The sequence below is a fragment of the Chelonia mydas genome, chromosome 5, assembly GCF_015237465.2.
Source record: "Chelonia mydas isolate rCheMyd1 chromosome 5, rCheMyd1.pri.v2, whole genome shotgun sequence".
NCBI lineage: Eukaryota > Metazoa > Chordata > Testudines > Cheloniidae > Chelonia > Chelonia mydas.
This window is the reverse complement of record NC_051245.2, coordinates 40,713,234-40,731,141: the sequence shown is the minus strand read 5'-3', so window position 1 is coordinate 40,731,141 and position 17,908 is coordinate 40,713,234. Positions and strand designations below refer to the sequence as shown.

The following is a 17,908-nucleotide window of genomic DNA, read 5'->3' as shown; positions in this document are numbered from 1 at the left end:
TGTACTACTGAAATCCCTTTTTCTGTTACTTTACAATTACACTTAATCAGGATGAAAAGCTATCCACTGGGGCTTCCTGATTAAGTGGATTCCACGCTAAAGCAAAACAAGGCTAGAGGAAGTGGAGTCAAAAGAAGAAAAGGCCAGTACAATTCAGAATGATTTGGATAGACCAAGTACACAAACAGATGAATGAATTGTGCCATTCACCTCATAGAAATGTTAGGTAATGAGTTTAAGAACAAATCAAATGAAAAGGGAGCATCCAGAACCTTGTTGCACAAAGGATAGAAACAGAAAAAGATCCATAGCAGGTAAAATAAATCCTTTGGTATTGTTTAATAGAAAAAGCAAAGGTTTGGGATTCATAAGAGAAATTATGAATGTCATTAGTCAATATTCTAGCCTGTACCATTGGACTGTTTAGTGAGGCCATATTTAGAATAGTCTGACTGTTTGAGGTGTTTTTTTACAAAATGATTAGAGCTGATCAGAAAGCAGAAAAATATTTTTCTTCAAAATTGCATTTTGTTTTGTCACTGAAATTCCTTTCATAAAACTTTTCCTACTAAGTCTACCCTACATAATGGAATAATAGAAGGTACACAGGACAATCAGAATGATAAACGGTGTTGATTATTCAAAAATGTGTGAGAAAGTAGGGATTTTATTCTGATCTCACTATTGTTGCACTGGTGAAACTTCACTGAGTGCTGTGGAGTTACTGCAGATTCATACCAGTATAATTGTGAGTAGAATCAGTCTCTAAGGGTGAAGTGCTGGTCCCATTGAAGTCAGTGATAAAGCTCCGATTTACTTCAGTGAGGCAGGATTTCCCCCTGAGAATATATTTTTGTTTCAAGGTGTGATGGTCTAACTGTTCAGTTCCCAGTAGCATTAAACACTACAACACAATAGTAAAATATTTACTATTTATTCCAGGTACTTGCTTTTGTTGGGTTCAGAGCTACATATTCATGGTATTCAAGCAAGTTACTTTTTCTCACTTAATATGTCTGGGCCCAATCTTTCTGCCCTTGAGATAAACAAAAGTATTGCTATAGCTTCAATAGGAGTAGGTTCAGGGCCTGTACTGAATGCAAAATAATAAGTCCTGCACCTTCAAAGATGTAAATGACATGAAGTGTGTGGTATCTGCATATTTATATTTGTGTGACCTATTAGATAGTTGTATTCCCACACATTTTTATAGCAGAATACTGAATATCCCTCAAATTGCATAAGAGGAACTAGGTTGAAATGTGGCCTTGGATGCCCCTATAGGGCTTCTGTTGAAATCAGTAAGAACTCTGCATGTACATATTATGACACAATTTGAGCCACTTCAAGGGGGAAAACACACACATTTCTGAGATCAGAATTAGTCCATGTTCCTGCCCACTGCTCCACATAGGCAGATTCCTGCACCCATGTGGAGCCCTGTTGAAATCAATAGGGTTACACCTGGACAGAGGGGTCTACATGTGTGAGCCATTTACAGAGTAAGGGACTAATTTTGCACTCAGAAGTTGGGTTGGGTTGCAGACAAAAACTTACTCTGGCACTTAAAGAGTTTATACATCTCATACATTACTCATAAATGGTCACTGATCCATGTTTAAAACAGGCACTATTAGTTTTTAAAAATATTTTAGTAGCCTGAAATTTATAAAAGGTCGAAGTTAAAAAATGAGAGTGAAAAGAGGAATCAATGTCTCCTCATCTTCTTTATTGGTTTTACTTTCTCATAGTGCAAAAACCCTGTAAACATATGCTCTGAAGCATTATACTGTAAGGAAATCATTGTAAATCCCTGAAAACATACGTCTATAATAATGCTGGCATATCATAGTTATAGGATTATGGCTGTAACATATTTAAAAATATGCAGTTATGGTGCATTGGCCACATTATTTACACTGGATATTAGCTGTACTGCAGGAAACATGTTTTAATTCCTTTACAGGCTCCAAAACACTGATATGTTTATTTCACCATGTCATCTGAACAGAGACTCATTGTTTGAACTTCAATATTGGGAAGATTATATCTAAAATGAGGGAAGTTTTTAGCAATTTATTTAGCTGTTTGTAAGAAGATATAATAAAAACAAAAAATGTTAATAACTTGCAATGCATTACTTTTAAAGCACACATAATAAATAATTGGAAGATAACGAAAGGCGAAACCTGATTCTTATTTACCTGAGTTTTGATAATTTTGGTCTAATAGTAAACACTTACAATTTTTAATGAAAATCAGAGAGAATGGTAGCAATTAAAATGAAAGCTGTTCAGTGTTGTAAAATATGCCATGTCCACCATAAGAAAATGTTTCAGCAGATTTAGAAATATAAACATTGCTAGTAGCCTCTTGAAGGAGTAGCAGTCTGCAGGCATGCAGCTGTAACTTCATAACAGCATGGTAGACTGTTTTATGGAGCCGGTGATTACAAAGATCCACTTTAACTGTTTTTTTCTTACTGGCAGGTGTCCCACTGGCCTAAGGCCAAAGGCTGTGAGCATACTGCAGCCTGTGGTTTACACCAGAGTGTAGAAAATGCCGTCACTAGCTGGCTGCACATAATTACACTGATTGTGGTCTGACAACTTGACCTACGATATAGAAATGTGATAAATATGCAAAATATCTCACAGATATGATCTTCTTACAAGTTGTGTCTCATTGTTTTTCTCCTCAACAGATACGATATCTGCACTTATAAAAACAAGCCCTGTGGAACACTGGGTAAGTTTACAAAGTGGAACTTCAGCTTGTTTCTGCTGTTTGTTTGCATTATTCTAATTATTGATTGATTAGTTTTGATCTCTTCTGCTAGTGAGCCTTCTCAAATATACACATATAAACAGTAAAATATAACTTATGTGGGTATATGTTTTGTAAGATCACTAGAAGATTAAATTATGTGAATTGCTGTTGGGCGTTTCTTTTCTGGCATCTGTAATGCTGATAAAACCTCGTAGATGATTCAATCTTACCAAGCAGTAATTAAAGCAGAAAACTTACTGCTTATTTCCATATAATCTATTTCCATTATATATTTAAAAAATACAAACGGGAGAGAAAGGGAAAAAAAGACCCAGCCCCAGGAAACAGACTTTGTGGTTTAAATTGTTGCCATACTGTGTGAGTCGAGGTGCAACATCAAGACTGCTTCTTCTATAAAGCATTGTGGAAAATAATCCAACAACATAAATTAAAACAACATTGGAACTCCTTGGTGCCTTGACAGTGGAAAGCACATTTGTCAATATTATGGACAGGGTGGAGAGATATTGTCCTTGACATCCCTAAGTTTGTCACCACAAAGGTGTGTGTTATATATCATCAATATTGCAGTTTACTAGTGTTTTAAGACAGAAATTATTATTAAAGAGACTTTCATGCATGGGCTAAATCTAATATGTACCTAACATCACTTTTTCAACCTTAAATCATTCCATTAGCTTCTTCCTTAAAATTAACTATCAGCACTCCAGTTCTGAGTTGCAGACTAGTTCGGCTTATTGATTTTGTGCCTGATTATTTTGTAGGTCTTCCCCTGATCAGAGTCAACCATGGTATTTTTTTTCTGTTTCCTCCGTTACTATCTTCACTGAACCAGATTCTGATAACCTTAACTCATGTTGAATAGTAACTTATTATACAAGTGGTCCTATTGAAGTCACTAGGGCAACATGTGTAGTTAAGCTGTAGTCAATGTGAGTAAAGGATATTGGAGTCTGGCCCACTGTAAACATAATCCATATGCATAATGTATTTTAGTGTACCATAAATGCCTTCAGACTACAAATTTCTAAATTAAAGCCAGCACAAAGATGTCAAAACTGTGAAGACGTACTAATGTCACAGAATTGCCACTGCAAGTGTTCAAGAGGGGAAAATATCAAAGGAAACATTTAGTGAAAAACATTTTTCTTACTTTATACTCATATTTAATATATTTGACTATTAGTGCACTAATCCTCATTTTATCAGACTTTAGCATAGAGCCAAATTTTGCTCCACTTGAAACCAGCACATTGGAGGCCAGACATGGCCGCATACTTTACTAAATAGAAAGTGAACAAATTTTAAATTGATGATTTTGTTCATAAAGAGTCAGTTCCAACCCCCCTCCTCCTTTTCTGCAATGGGCATCTTGACAACAGAACTATGGCAGTTTCTTTGCATTGTGGGAACTGGAGTGGGATTAGGGACAATGTCCTCTATGGCTCTGAGTCAGCAAAACTCTTAAGAAATGCTTAAGTGCCATTGACCTCAAGAAGTTAGAGTGAAGCATGTGCTTAATGCTTAGCATATATACGAAGTCCCCATAAAGCAGCAGCACAACGAGTAGGAGGAACCTTGGGTGCCCACAGGAGAAATTGGACTAGAAGATCTGCTGCTAGACAGATCTTCTCGTTCTTCCCTTTCAATCTCCGGCATAAGAAGCTATGCAAGGAGCTATCTAGAAAAAGCAGTTTGCATAAAGGTTATCTCTATACTGCAATAAACCACCAATGGCTATGTCTGGCCCATGTTAGCTGACTTGGGCTGTGGGTCTGAAAAATTTCAGTGTAGATGTTTGGGCTTGGGTAGGAGCCCAAGCTCTGGGACTCTGTGAGAGGGGAGGGATCCAGAACTCAGGCTCCAACCCGAGCCCAAATGTCTACACCGCAATTTTCCTGCCCTGTGAACCTGAGTCATCTGACATGGGCAAGCTGCGGGTGTTTTATTGCAGTGTAGACATACCCAAAGTGGCTATGCAGCTGCTCTGTGGCTTCAGTGGAGGATTTCTCCTCCCTCTCTTACACATCTGCCGAGCACCTGGCTCAGCTTCTTGGGCTAGGTCTGGGCTCCAGATTTGGCCTCCATTGTTTTTTGCAAACCTAAAAGCACTGTACAGAATTGCAAATCATTAGCCTGATGCTGAGGCCATTATTCCTGTGAGTAAGGGTTGCTGGACCAAGTTCTATACACTGAACATATAGGGATCCGTTTACACACCCTTGAAATGTGGCCACCTCAGTGGGGAAACATGACAGTCATAAAAGTGCTAGGTACAGTACATTCAGATTCAGGAAGTAAAGAATACCTCATCCAATTAAAACAACAGAGAATTTTAGGGAGGTGGAACATTATTATTAGACTGGCAACAGATAGTAGACTTCAAATATTTGTTAAACATTTTTCTTAATTCTCTTATGACTAATCCTCTCTCCCCAGTCACCTCATCCTCTCTTTCCAGTGGTTACTAGTCATCTCATTCCTACTTATTTGAGGCAGAAGGGCATAATTTAGCACCATTTTCTCATAAAAGGTAACAACTTGCCTTCCATGGCAAAGTAATTATTTTTCCAGTCACTGTTTTGGAGTATTGTATTTTGCAGGGCAGGTGATTCCCTTGGAGAGGCTGTTAATGCTTCTTCCACATAACAGACCACAGGGAAGAATACCTTAGATAAGGCTGCTGGTTAGAGTCCATCACCAGTGACAGCAAAGTAGTTCTGCCATAGTATATATTCTGTGTGATACTCTAATGCTGAAGAGTGTGTATGACACAGCAGAGCTATATTCTGTAAGTGCCAGTGCTTTCTTCCCATTAAGGAATCTTTAAAAAGCACTTATAATACAATGATAAATGGAAAAGCCTTCCATGTTTAAGTGAATGCTTTTTATTAACATGTCTCCTTTCCTTTATTGATGCATTCAGTTTTATTTTTACACCAAAAAAAAAAAAAAAAAAAAAAAGTACCCCTTGGGGCTTTTTGTAGCTAAAAAAGTTTCTTGTATGTTTTTAGGAACCCACTAAACTTAAACAGATCTCTTTGGAAAAATAATGTGGATACGTTTTACTTTCTGCAGCCTCAAGTATGTTAAAATAGAAATGCTTTCTTGAATTCCCTCTCCTGGCTCAAGTTACTAGGTGGTCCCAAGTTACCAGAAGTAAAATTTATAAATCTAACCCCTAGTCTAGACATTTTCCAGCACTGACTGTAGTTCAAAAAATATTAATGTCTAGCCGGCAAAGAGAAATTCCCCCCAGTGATTTTGAAAATGACTAGAAAGTTAACCTTTTGCCAACTGCTCCTTCTGTGTGTGGAGGTTATTAAAAAGAATCCAGCCATTTATAACTAGGGCTTTTAAGATTTGAACACCTTGGCATGACCCTTTGTGTCTCCTTCTGTTTATTTAGGCTTGGCCTCTGTGGCTGGAATGTGTGAGCCTGAAAGGAGCTGCAGCATTAATGAAGACATTGGCCTAGGTTCAGCTTTTACCATTGCACATGAGATTGGTCACAAGTGAGTGAGTTTAAAAATATGTATAATAAATTTGATTATACCACCTTTGAAATAACAATGTAATAATTACTGTCATGATCTCTTATGTTTTGGCTGTACCATCTCTCCTCTAGTGCCTCTGGTTGCTGTAGATAACATTATCCATGATGAGTGGTGGTACATTTTATTTGATGTATTTTACCAAGGACTTCTACTTTAGAATTAAGGCTGTATTGCTTACCCTTCTACTTCAGATCCCAATTTAATCTGTGATTCTGAGGCTGGGCTCACAAATTGCCTACCTTGTTTCATATATATTTTTTAAGATTTGGTTTTGGTATTGTCTTTTCCCCCTCTTTCCTTTGTCTACCTCTCTTAGTGGATCAAAAGCAGTTAAAAGGTAAAGATTATTATTTCTCATATTATTTTGTTTTAAAAATAATAATTAACTCTATTTTGATCTGTACTGGGACCAGTGCTGTTCAACATATTAATAAATGATCTGGAAAAAGAGGTGAACAGTGAGATGGCAAATTTGGTAGTTGACACAAAATTACGCAAGATAGTTGAGCCTAAAGCTTACTGTGAAGAGTTACAAAGTCACTAAACTGGGTATCTGGGCAACAAAATGGCAGATGAAATTCAATGTTGATAAATGCCAAGTAATGCACACTGGAAAACATAATCCCAACTATTTATATAAAATGATAGAGTCTAAATTAGCTGTTGCCATTCAAGAAAGAGATCTTGGAGACATTGTTGACAGTTCTCTGAAAACATCCGCTCAATGTGCTGTGGCAGTTAAAAAGGCTAACAATTTTTGGAGCCATTCGGAAAGGGATTGATAATAAGACAGAAAATATCATAATGCCACTATATAAATCCATGGTACACCACACCTTGAAAACTGTGCAATTCTGGTCACCCCACCTCAAAAAAGATTATTAGAATATTAGATATTGAATTTAGATATTCAATATTAGAATTGAAAAAGGTGCAGAGTAGGCAACAAAAATTATTAGAGGTATTGAACAGATTCCATATGAGGAGAGATTTAGAAGACGTGGACTGTTCAGTTTAGAAAAGAGATGAGTGACTGGGGATATGATAGAGGTTTATAAAATCATGAATGGTGTGGAAAAAGTGAATAAAGAAGTGTTGTTTACCCCTTCATATAATCTAAGAACCAGGGGGTCACCAATGAAATTAACAGGCATCATATTTAAAACAAACATAAGGAAGTACTTCTTCAGACAATACAGAGTCGACCTACGGAACTCTGCCTAGGGATGTGAACGCCAAAAGTATAACTGGGTTAAAAAAATAATCAGATAAGTTAATGGACGATAGGTCCATCAATGGCTATTACCCAAGATGGTCAGGGATGCAACCCCATGCTCTGGATGGCCCTAAGTCTCTGACTGTCAGAAGCTGAAACTAGATGACAATGATTGGATCACTCAATAATTATCCTGTTCTGTTCTTTCCCTCTGAAGCATCTGGCACTGGCCACTGCTGAAAGAGAGGATATTGGGCTAGATGGACCATTGTTCTGAACCTGTGTGGCCATTCTTATGTTTTTATGATTAGAACAATATTTTTATTTTTACTGTTGGTACAGCTGTAGTAATGTACTAACCATGAAGTGTGCTCAATAGTCATAACATCACTTGCACTTTCAAAGCGCCCATATATCATTTTGAAAGGACATGATGTTTTGGGATAACAAAAAAATTTGATTAAAGATTGATCTTGGAATGTTTCAGGTCTGCATTCAAAAACAAGCATCACCAATAACCTCTGATGAATATAAAATGACTAGGCACCTCCTATTATGATTCATTAGGTCTCCTTCCTTGTTTACATGGGTTGACCAATGCTGAGTTATGGATGACATGTTTTTCCAGTCATTAACTGATGCAACAGCTAAAAGTTCCCATACAGACTAAAATGGAAACTATCAATCTACTGAACAGAATCAGGAATTGGAAGTATACACTTATTCCAGCCCACCTATCATGCAAGATAATCCTTAGGCAAGTATTACCTCATTTATTTTATCTGTGAAAAAAGGCTGACTTTTACAGGCATTTACACTGAGATAGATCATTTTTTACAAATCCAAAAACAATTGTTTAAAACTGCATCAAAAGTAAGAAAAACTAATTTAAAACACATGTAGTTCATTCTCTCTTTATATCTTTCCTTCTCTTTCTGTAATTATTTACATAAGTGATAGAGTAAAGGAAAATATATTTCCACTCATGAGGGAATAACTTCTATGATTCACTAAAAGCCCTGGAAGTCTTGCTCATTAACATCTTTTATAATTATATACAACCCTACTTTGAATTTAATGTACTCTATTCACATAGAAAAAGATCTTCAGGTGATACATATACATTCATACAGTACGTATCGTAGTGCTTTTAAATCATGCGGATATAGGTTTTAGAGAGGTTATTTACACAAATGTAAATGTGTAAATTTAAATGGTAAATCATTCATATCTATGGTGGTGTGAGATGCTGGTGTGATGACAGTGATTTCTGCATATGGTTAGGGTATGGATTAGAATCTGGGAACAATAATGCAGCCATCCTGCATGTCTTGTGGTCACAGCATCTTTTTTTCTTTGAACTGCAGCTATGTTTGCTACTACCGATACTCCTACATTTTTGGCACTGTTTCCTTTTTTTATACTTAATGTCTCTTTTAAAAAACTCTGAATTGGCCCTTACTGGAGGTTCCCACCTCGTACACCAGTACGGACCTAGTTTGTCAAACTTTGTGTTGAGAAGTGTGTGGACACCAGTTTCATTGTCCCCTATTTTCTAATGCAGGGATTCTCAGGAAAAAATTTTTCATGGCCTCAGAGTGCTAAAATACTTAATTAGCTTTAGGGAAGACAAATAAATATGCACATATACACGTTCAAATCATTGTAATGTATTTATTGCTAGCTAGTAAGTCTGTTGTGAAAAGTGATATTAACAAACATACAGGTATCACTTTTCACAGCAGACTTACTCAGCCCTGGCAAGCCTGGGGACAAATTAAGCCCTGAAGGCTGTGGCCACAAGAAAAGTCCCTGGTGGCCACATGTGGCCACAGTGGCCGCATTTGAGAAACACTGTTTAATGCATGGAGTGACTGCAGAAGGCAGCACAGCTTGCCCTTGGTGGTAAAAGCTAGTGACAGTGAAGTCCAGAAGGAATATATGGAGAAAAAGGTTGGTCTATAAAGAGTACTTAGTGGCACCTGCTCGAATATTTTGAGCCATCCAGCCATCATCCTACCATCCACCCAAAAAGTTTTGTGACTAAATTATAAGAAAGTGCAAATTTCCTCTCCATCTATTTCTCTTTATTTTCAAATTGGATAGAGCTTGGTACTGAGTGTACTTGAGGGTACTTGCATGCAGAGTAAGTTAACTATATCAAAGAACATTCTTAACTGTTTTCTTTGATTGTGCCATTATAATCACTTTACTATTCATAACTACATGGGAAATTGGGAATTGGCTTCCCTATTAAATGGAAAATTAAAGCATATAACTATATTTAAGCGACATGTCTAGACTGAGTACATAATATACACAAAAAACTGAACTAAATTAAAAAGGAAAGAATTCACTCTGAAATACTGTGTTTTTATTAGTTATATAGTAGCCATGGCATACAGAAGTTGTGAAAACTGTGGAACTGAGGAGAAGAGAGAGTAGCAAAGAATGAAATAAACTGCTGTGTTTATATGAAAATTGTAATGTAATTGTACATATTTTGCTGACTTGTACATACTTTCTCTGGAATATGACTTCTAAGATATCATTGAAAGAAGTATGACTCAACAGGTTTCATAGATTCGTAGAAAGAAAAGGAGTACTTGTTGCATCTCAGAGACTAACAAATTTATTTGAGCATAAGCTTTCGTGAGCTACAGCTCACTTCATCGGATGCATTCAGTGTAAAATACAGTGGGGAGATTTATATACATAGAGAACATGAAACAATGGGTGTTACCATACACACTGTAACAAGAGTCATCACTTAAGGTGAGCTATTAACAGCAGGAGAGCCGGGGGGGGGAGGGGTGAACCTTTTGTAGTGATAATCAAGGTAGACCATTTCCAGCAGTTGACAAGAACATCTGAGGAACAGTGGGGGGTGGGGTGGAGGGGAATAAACATGGGGAAATAGTTTTACTTTGTGTAATGACCCATCCACTCCCAGTCTCTATTCAAGCCTAAGATAATTGTATCCAGTTTGCAAATTAATTCCAATTCAGCAGTCTCTCCTTGGAGTCCGTTTTTGAAGTTTTTTTGTTGAAGAATTGCAACTTTTAGGTCTGTAATCGAGTGACCAAAGAGATTGAAGTGTTCTCCAACTGGTTTTTGAATATTATAATTCTTGACGTCTGATTTGTGTCCATTTATTCTTTTACGTAGAGACTGTCCAGTTTGGCCAATGTACATGGCAGAGGGGCATTGCTGGCACATGATGGCATATATCACATTGGTAGATGTGCAGGTGAACGAGCCTCTGATAATGTGGCTGATGTGATTAGGCCCTATGATGGTGTCCCCTGAATAGATATGTGGATACAGTTGGCAACGGGCTTTGTTGCAAGAATAGGTTCCTGGGTTAATGGTTCTGTTGTGTGGTGTGTGGTTGCTGGTGAGTATTTGCTTCAGGTTGGGGGGCTGTCTGTAAGCAAGGACTGGTCTGTCTCCCAAGATCTGTGAGAATGATGGGTCGTCCTTCAGGATAGGTTGTAGATCCTTGATGATATGTTGGAGAGGTTTTAGTTGGGGGCTGAAGGCGATGGCTAGTGGCGTTCTGTTATTTTCTTTGTTGAGCCTGTCCTGTAGTAGGTGATTTCTGGGTACTCTTCTGGCTCTGTCAGTCTGTTTCTTCACTTCAGCAGGTGGGTGTTGTAGTTGTAAGAATGCTTGATAGAGATCTTGTAGATGTTTGTCTCTGTCAGAGGGGTTGGAGCAAATGTGGTTGTATCGTAGAGCTTGGCTGTAGACAATGGATTGTGTGGTGTAGTCTGGATGAAAGCTGGAGGCATGTAGGTAGGAATAGCGGTCAGTAGGTTTCCGGTATATGGTGGTGTTTATGTGACCATCGCTTATTAACACCATAGTGTCCAGGAAGTTGATCTCTTTTGTGGACTGGTCCAGGCTGAGGTTGATGGTGGGATGGAAATTGTTGAAATCATGGTGGAATTCCTCAAGGGCTTCTTTTCCATGGGTCCAGATGATGAAGATGTCATCAGTGTAGCGCAAGTAGAGTAGGGGCATTAGGGGACAAGAGCTGAGGAAGTGTTGTTCTAAGTCAGCCATAAAAAGGTTGGCATACTGTGGGGCCATGCGGTTACCCATAGCAGTGCCGCTGATTTGAAGGTATACATTGTCCCCAAATGTGAAATAGTTATGGGTGAGGACAAAGTCACAAAGTTCAGCCACCAGGTTTGCCGTGACATTATCGGGGATACTGTTCCTGAAGGCTTGTAGTCCATCTTTGTGTGGACTGTTGGTGTAGAGGGCTTCTACATCCATAGTGACCAGGATGGTGTTTTCACAGAGACCTTCCTACCAAGACTACAAAAAGAAGGATTCAGTTATAATCCTGGATTTTCATTTAAATTACATTACTTTTATTATGGTGTTTGGTGTTCTGTAAAGTAGAATGTCGCTTTAAATTGCTCAGACTTGATTATAATGTACAAGTCATACAGTTTTGCTAATCATTGTCCTGCATTTTTTTTAAATGGATAAGTAAAATAGATCCTGAGCTGTAATCTAACCCCATTGTGCCTCTCTGGCACAGGAAAAAAAGCGAGAAAGCACATAGATCTTCCTAGCTGATGATTCAGTTACTGTCATTTACAATAAGGCTTCTTTACACCACTCTGGCAAGGTAAAGGAGCCTTAATTGACTAAGAATGGGAACAATTAACTAAGAATGGGAACAAAAGCAGCCTGCCTGCTTAGTTGTTACATTTCTGCTCTGCCTCAGGGACAGAGTCTGCTTCACAGAGCCCTACACCTCCAAGCCTGGGATGCAGCAACAGCAAGTGACAGGGACAGAGTGAGTCTCTCTCACTTGTTCACAGGCAGACACCCGCCCAGCCCCACTCACTTAACATCTCTCCACGGACACACGGATGCATGCCCAGCCTCCCTCCTGCCCCCCGCCCCCTCTGTTGTGATCTGCTCTCTGCTGCTGGCTGCTCCCAGAAGTCATGCCCGGGCTGCCAGGGAAGGGGTGTGTGTTCCCCACAGATTTCTTGGCTCCCCCATTTTTCTGTGGGGGAGCCAAGAAATCTGCAGAAGGTATGAATTCTGCACTCCCGCAGGGGCACAGAATTCCCCCAGGAGTAGCTAGCATGCTAAAAATAGGAGTGTGGCCATGGTGGTATGGGTGGTGGCTCGGGACAGCTGCTCAAGTACAAGTCTGTCTGACACCCTAGAAATGAACTCAGAAGGCCAACCCTACCTGCTGTGGCTGCACTGAATGGGAGGTGTAATTCCCAGCTCAGGTAGACATATACATGCTAGCGCTGATCAACCAAGCACACCTCCCAGTTGCAGTGTCAGATATACTCAAAAGGAATGAATGATTGGAGGAAAGAGAGGATGAGTCATTTTAAAGGAAATAAGGTGATAAACAGAGAACAGGGAATCAAAGTTTGAAAGACAAGATAAGAAGAGAGAAATGTCGAGTGAAGACAAGATCAAAAGAACAGTTAATGTAATTGATGGACAGATTGGTCGAGAGCTGGAGAAAGTGAAGGAGAGGAAATGAGAGACAGATAAACTAGATTGTTAATGTGGAATTTGACAATCCCAAGGATAAAGGTGGTGGGTTAGTATCAGAGAAGATAGCCAGGTATCCAAGTCAGAGAATAGGGAAGGAAAGAAAACAAGAGACACAAATAACAGACAGCTATGTGGAGGAATGGCTGGTGGGGCAGCTGGATATATGTGGAAAAAGTGAGGTTTGAGTGGGTGGAGGGACGTGAGATAGCAGCAGCCACATCTTGCTGAGGGCAAGAAGGGAATGTGAGAGAGAGAGAGAGAGAGAGAGAGAGAGAGAGAGAAAACATGGATTGATGAGTTTCTTGGAGTGGAACTTAAAACAGCTAATGTACACCCAGTTTTGAAATAGCTAATACCACTATGATGTGCTTGGGGGTATTAGCCGAAGCTGTGGAACTCTTCTTCACTCTTTACTCAGGGTAGACAAATGGTCTACTTATGGCTACACTTCAGTGAAAAACCCGCTGCTGACTTGGGCTCGTGGTGCTCAGGCTAAGGGGCAGTTTAACTGTGGTGTAGACATTTGGGCTCGGGCTGGAGCCTGGGCTCTATGACTCTTTACGGTGGGAGGGTCCCAGAGCACAGGCTGCAGCCTGAGCTGGAATGTCTACACCACAATTAAACAGCCCCTTAGCCCAAGCCCCATGAGCCCAAGTCAGCTGGCAGAGGCCAGCCATGTGTGTTTAATTGCATCGTAGACATACCGTTTGATGGGCTAGCAATGTTGATCCATTGTCCCTAGCAGTCCTCCTAGAGACATTTTTCTGAATTTTAGCAAACTGTCTTCAATTCTTCAGAAGCAGTGGGACTATATTCCGGTTCCTCCTAATCCCATCTGCATGATGGGTCCTTAACTCTGGTACTGAGAGGTTCCCTAGAGTGCACTAAACTATGGAAATCCGTTTCTCATCCAAGGGGAGCAAATAGGTACGGCACTACAAAAAGTTGTTAATTTAAGCTGGTTGGAGGCATGTTTGAATAATGACAGGGGAATGGAGTTCCAAGTGGCATAGAAGACTCCAGCCTAAAAGAATAGGGACATGCATATCAAAGCCCAAACCACATCTAGCACCAACTACCACCAACTGGCACTTGGGATAAACCTGTCCCTGGCAGTCCATAATGGATGGGTTGGTACCTAATTATGAACGAAAGAGCATGTCCTCTATCATGGGAGATTTGAAAGACCATATCAAACCTATGGGTGATATCTGAAGTCCTGTTACCAGGATCACTGGCTCAACAGTATGTGATGGTTTAAATGATCCATGTGTGAAAGAGAAACTCAGCTAACAGACAATTGGCCCCTAAGGTCAGCCCAACCAATGAGAGTCCATGAGGCCATTTTAACACAGAATCCACTGGAATTCCAGTGTTCTACTTAGCCCAAGCAATAGTTTCTTGCCCTGTTGCATATCGAATAATCACTTCACCTTAAAGAGGCACTGAATTAACTGGAAAAATCATATAAAACAATCATTAAATAACAATATATTCATTTCTATATTTCTTTTGGGGTTCAAGAAATTGTGATTTCCTTTATTATGTCTTGTGTCTACCTCATGTTATATTGCAGTTGTAAAAACTCACAACTTACGTTAACGTAAAAAGAAACTTCATTGGGACTTTAGCTTTAATGATTAATTGTCCAAATAGACTTAAATGTCATAAACTTGAGGCTAGAAAAACAAGTCTGGTTTCTGTGATGTGAAATAAGATTAATATTTTGTGATATGTGGAAACTGTAGTTTAAAGTTTAGAATTATAATATATTGAAATCATTAGTCTTACATTAAAATATTATATTCAAGGAAAGGGAATGCAGTAACATTTCACAGATCTTAACAAAAGCATAAGTAGAGTTGAATAAATGGAGGTGGAAAGAAAGGTTACAGTAACATTCAGGGCAACATGAATGCTGGTTTCATATTTCCAAAGGAAATCTAAGCACAGTAGTTTGCTTCATGATTAAAGGGAAAACTTACTTCTCTGACACACGGTGCTGATGATCACTATTGCATATTCACACTCCCTTGTGTAGCACCTTCACTGACTTTAGCAGGTGTTCCACATGTAAGATATGTGCAGGCTAGTTGTCTACTGTGCAGATCCGGGAGGAGAATTTTGCCCTATGTCATTAAGATGTGAAAGAGAGTTTGCCATTGCCCTGTTGCAAAGGGTGTTTCTAAGTTGACTATAATTTTCTTCAGTGAATCATACTTGATTGTATTTTAAAGTGCTTCATAAGTAGCACAACACAAAATTATGCTCAGTTAGGTGACCACTATAGATATATTTTAAAAGATTCATTGTTCAACTACGTTTGTGTTCATTTACTTTAAAATTTCAGAGAAAAACTATGTTAAGAGAGTTGAAGTTGAGAATACCTATAGTAATTAAGGGAAAATATTAGAGATATTGTAATTAACCCCAAAACGTGCATTACAAACCCAGGAAATTTACAGTTAAGGTAAAACTTAAAATAAATCCAAATATATTAAGGCATGAAAATGCAGAGTGAAGGCAGCCAAACAACCTTAACTGTGCTCCATGCAACATCCCTAGAATTATGATTAATGCATATCAATGTTTGTTGTAACAAATTAAATTAATATGTTTTTTAAGACCACATTAGATTTTTCTTCTTTTCATAATGTCAGAAGTGCAGAATTCGACTCAGCCTTAAATATGCAGCCATTAGTGGCACCTTCACAGTATAATCTGGAAATACGTGAGGGTAGTAAAAATGTTGGATATCAGACAAAAGAGTATATGCAGGTCTCAAATATTACATATTACTAAGTAGAAAACTAAAAATGACTTTGCAGGTATTTGCTTCTGGATCAGAATAAGACATCAACAAATAAAAGATAAGAAAATTAATATTATGGAGGTGTTATATTTGAATGTAAAGAATATGTTGCATATGCATTTTTATTATAAGAGTAAGCTTTTATTGTGGTATACAATGAAGAGTATAAGTTAAGTTGACCAAGAGGCATGTATTACATCAAATTCACATGGATAGCTGTCATGAATTCTACATAAATATAATGGGCAAGACACTGTCTACTATACATCATGATTTGGAGCGTATGTTAAAAACCAAGTGCCAGCAATATATTGCTGTAAACGAATAAAAAATAAAGATAGATCCTGCTTCAAAGCGATTACCATCTATAACATCACACCAGTTAACAAATAATTATTCTATTAGCTGGCATAAAAATAACATATAACCTAGTGGTTCTCAACCAGGGGCACTCAGAGGTCTTCCAGGGGGTACATCAACTTGTCTAGATATTTGCCTAGTTTTACAACAGGCTGTGTAAAAAAGCACTAACTAAGTCAGTACAAACTAACATTTCATACAGAGAATGACTTGTTTATATTGCTCTATATACTATACCCTGAAATGTAAGTATAATATTTATATTCCAATTGATTTATTTTATAATTATATGATAAAAATGAGAAAGTAAGCAATTTTTTAGTAATAGTGTGCGGTGACATTTTTGTCTGATTTTGAAAGCAAGTAGTTTTTCTGTGAGGTGTAACTCGGGGTACACAACAAAAATCAGACTCCTGAAAGGGCTACAGCAGTCTGGAAAGGTTGAGAACCACTGATATAAACAACCTTGCCTGATATGGTCATAGAGGTCTTGTTGAGTGAGCTGACACGGTAGAAGAAATCCTAGTACTCCGTACTGGTGTTTTTGTGTTAATTCACACTCTTTTTTCTGATTGGAACAGATTATTGATGAAACATTCCCCTTTTTCTCCCTCCCTCTCCTTGCAAATTTCTCATTGTCACTATGAAAAGACATAATTTAGAGTCCTATTTGCATTTTACAATAATAATAATTTTGATTTTGGTAATCCCTGTATTTTTTTCAATTTAGTCCTTAAGTAGAATTCAATTATCCTAAATAATATTAATATATTTCTCAGTTATATAAAGTATGTTATATTTTTGAAGATTTAAATTATTCTGTTTGTATAGTACTGGAACAAGCACAATGTATTTTAAAACTTTACAGTGAAGAGTGAAGGCGACACAAAGTTTATGAAAAACAAAGTGTAACTTGTTTAATAGAAACAATGATGTTAATAATAATGAGTTGACAGTATTTTACACCCAGATTGCTTAAGAACAAAGAGTGAATTAGATTAAAGATTCTTTTTAGTTGTCTTGAATCTGTGTCTAATTTGAAAACATCTGTTCTTCTTTTACTGTCCTCTGCATATTCCCCCATAAAATGCACCAGTGGTGCTGATCCTACAGTGGAACTTTTTGATAGCAGTACCTGTTGGAGCACTCTTATGCCCCCATCCCTTCCCCTAACTGCTCCTGAAGATTCTGAAGATGAGGCTATAAAAGGGAGCATGGTGCCTTGGCCACATGAGTTCCTTTCAATTGCCGTAGGTGCCAGATCAGGAACTGTATCTGGGCCTTCGGCCCAGATTCTTAGCTTGAATAATGTCTAATACTTTTGTAATGTAGATTTTAGGTTTTAGTGTTGGGTTTTATTTCTTTTTATTTATTTATTTATTTATTTATTTTAATTTTTCTAAGTAGTTATTTGAAGTTAAGACTTTAGTTCTGCTATTGGGATCTGATGGTGGATTGGAAGTTCAAGAGGCTGAGTATTTAAGAAATGTGCCTCCTGCCCAGCAGTGTTTCCAGCCTTAGATGCTCATACAAGATGCCTAGCCTGCCTCAGGAAGGGACACTCCCTCAGGGTGCTCAATCTGCAGTACTTTCACCTGAGAGCACAGAAAGAGTGGCAAAATAGAC

General features: G+C 38.2%; 1 protein-coding gene across 4 annotated transcripts in view; it reads left to right on the top strand.

The window, feature by feature from the left end:
- ADAMTS6 (ADAM metallopeptidase with thrombospondin type 1 motif 6) overlaps positions 1 to 17,908 on the top strand; it is a 319,882-nt gene that overhangs the window by 121,137 nt on the left and 180,837 nt on the right. For all 4 annotated transcript variants that reach the window (XM_007058991.4, XM_043546883.1, XM_037902909.2 and 1 more), the window contains 2 exons: positions 2,705 to 2,748; positions 6,200 to 6,305. In XM_007058991.4, coding sequence (XP_007059053.2) covers positions 2,705 to 2,748; positions 6,200 to 6,305 — 150 coding nt within the window. The remainder of the gene's footprint in view (positions 1 to 2,704; positions 2,749 to 6,199; positions 6,306 to 17,908) is intronic.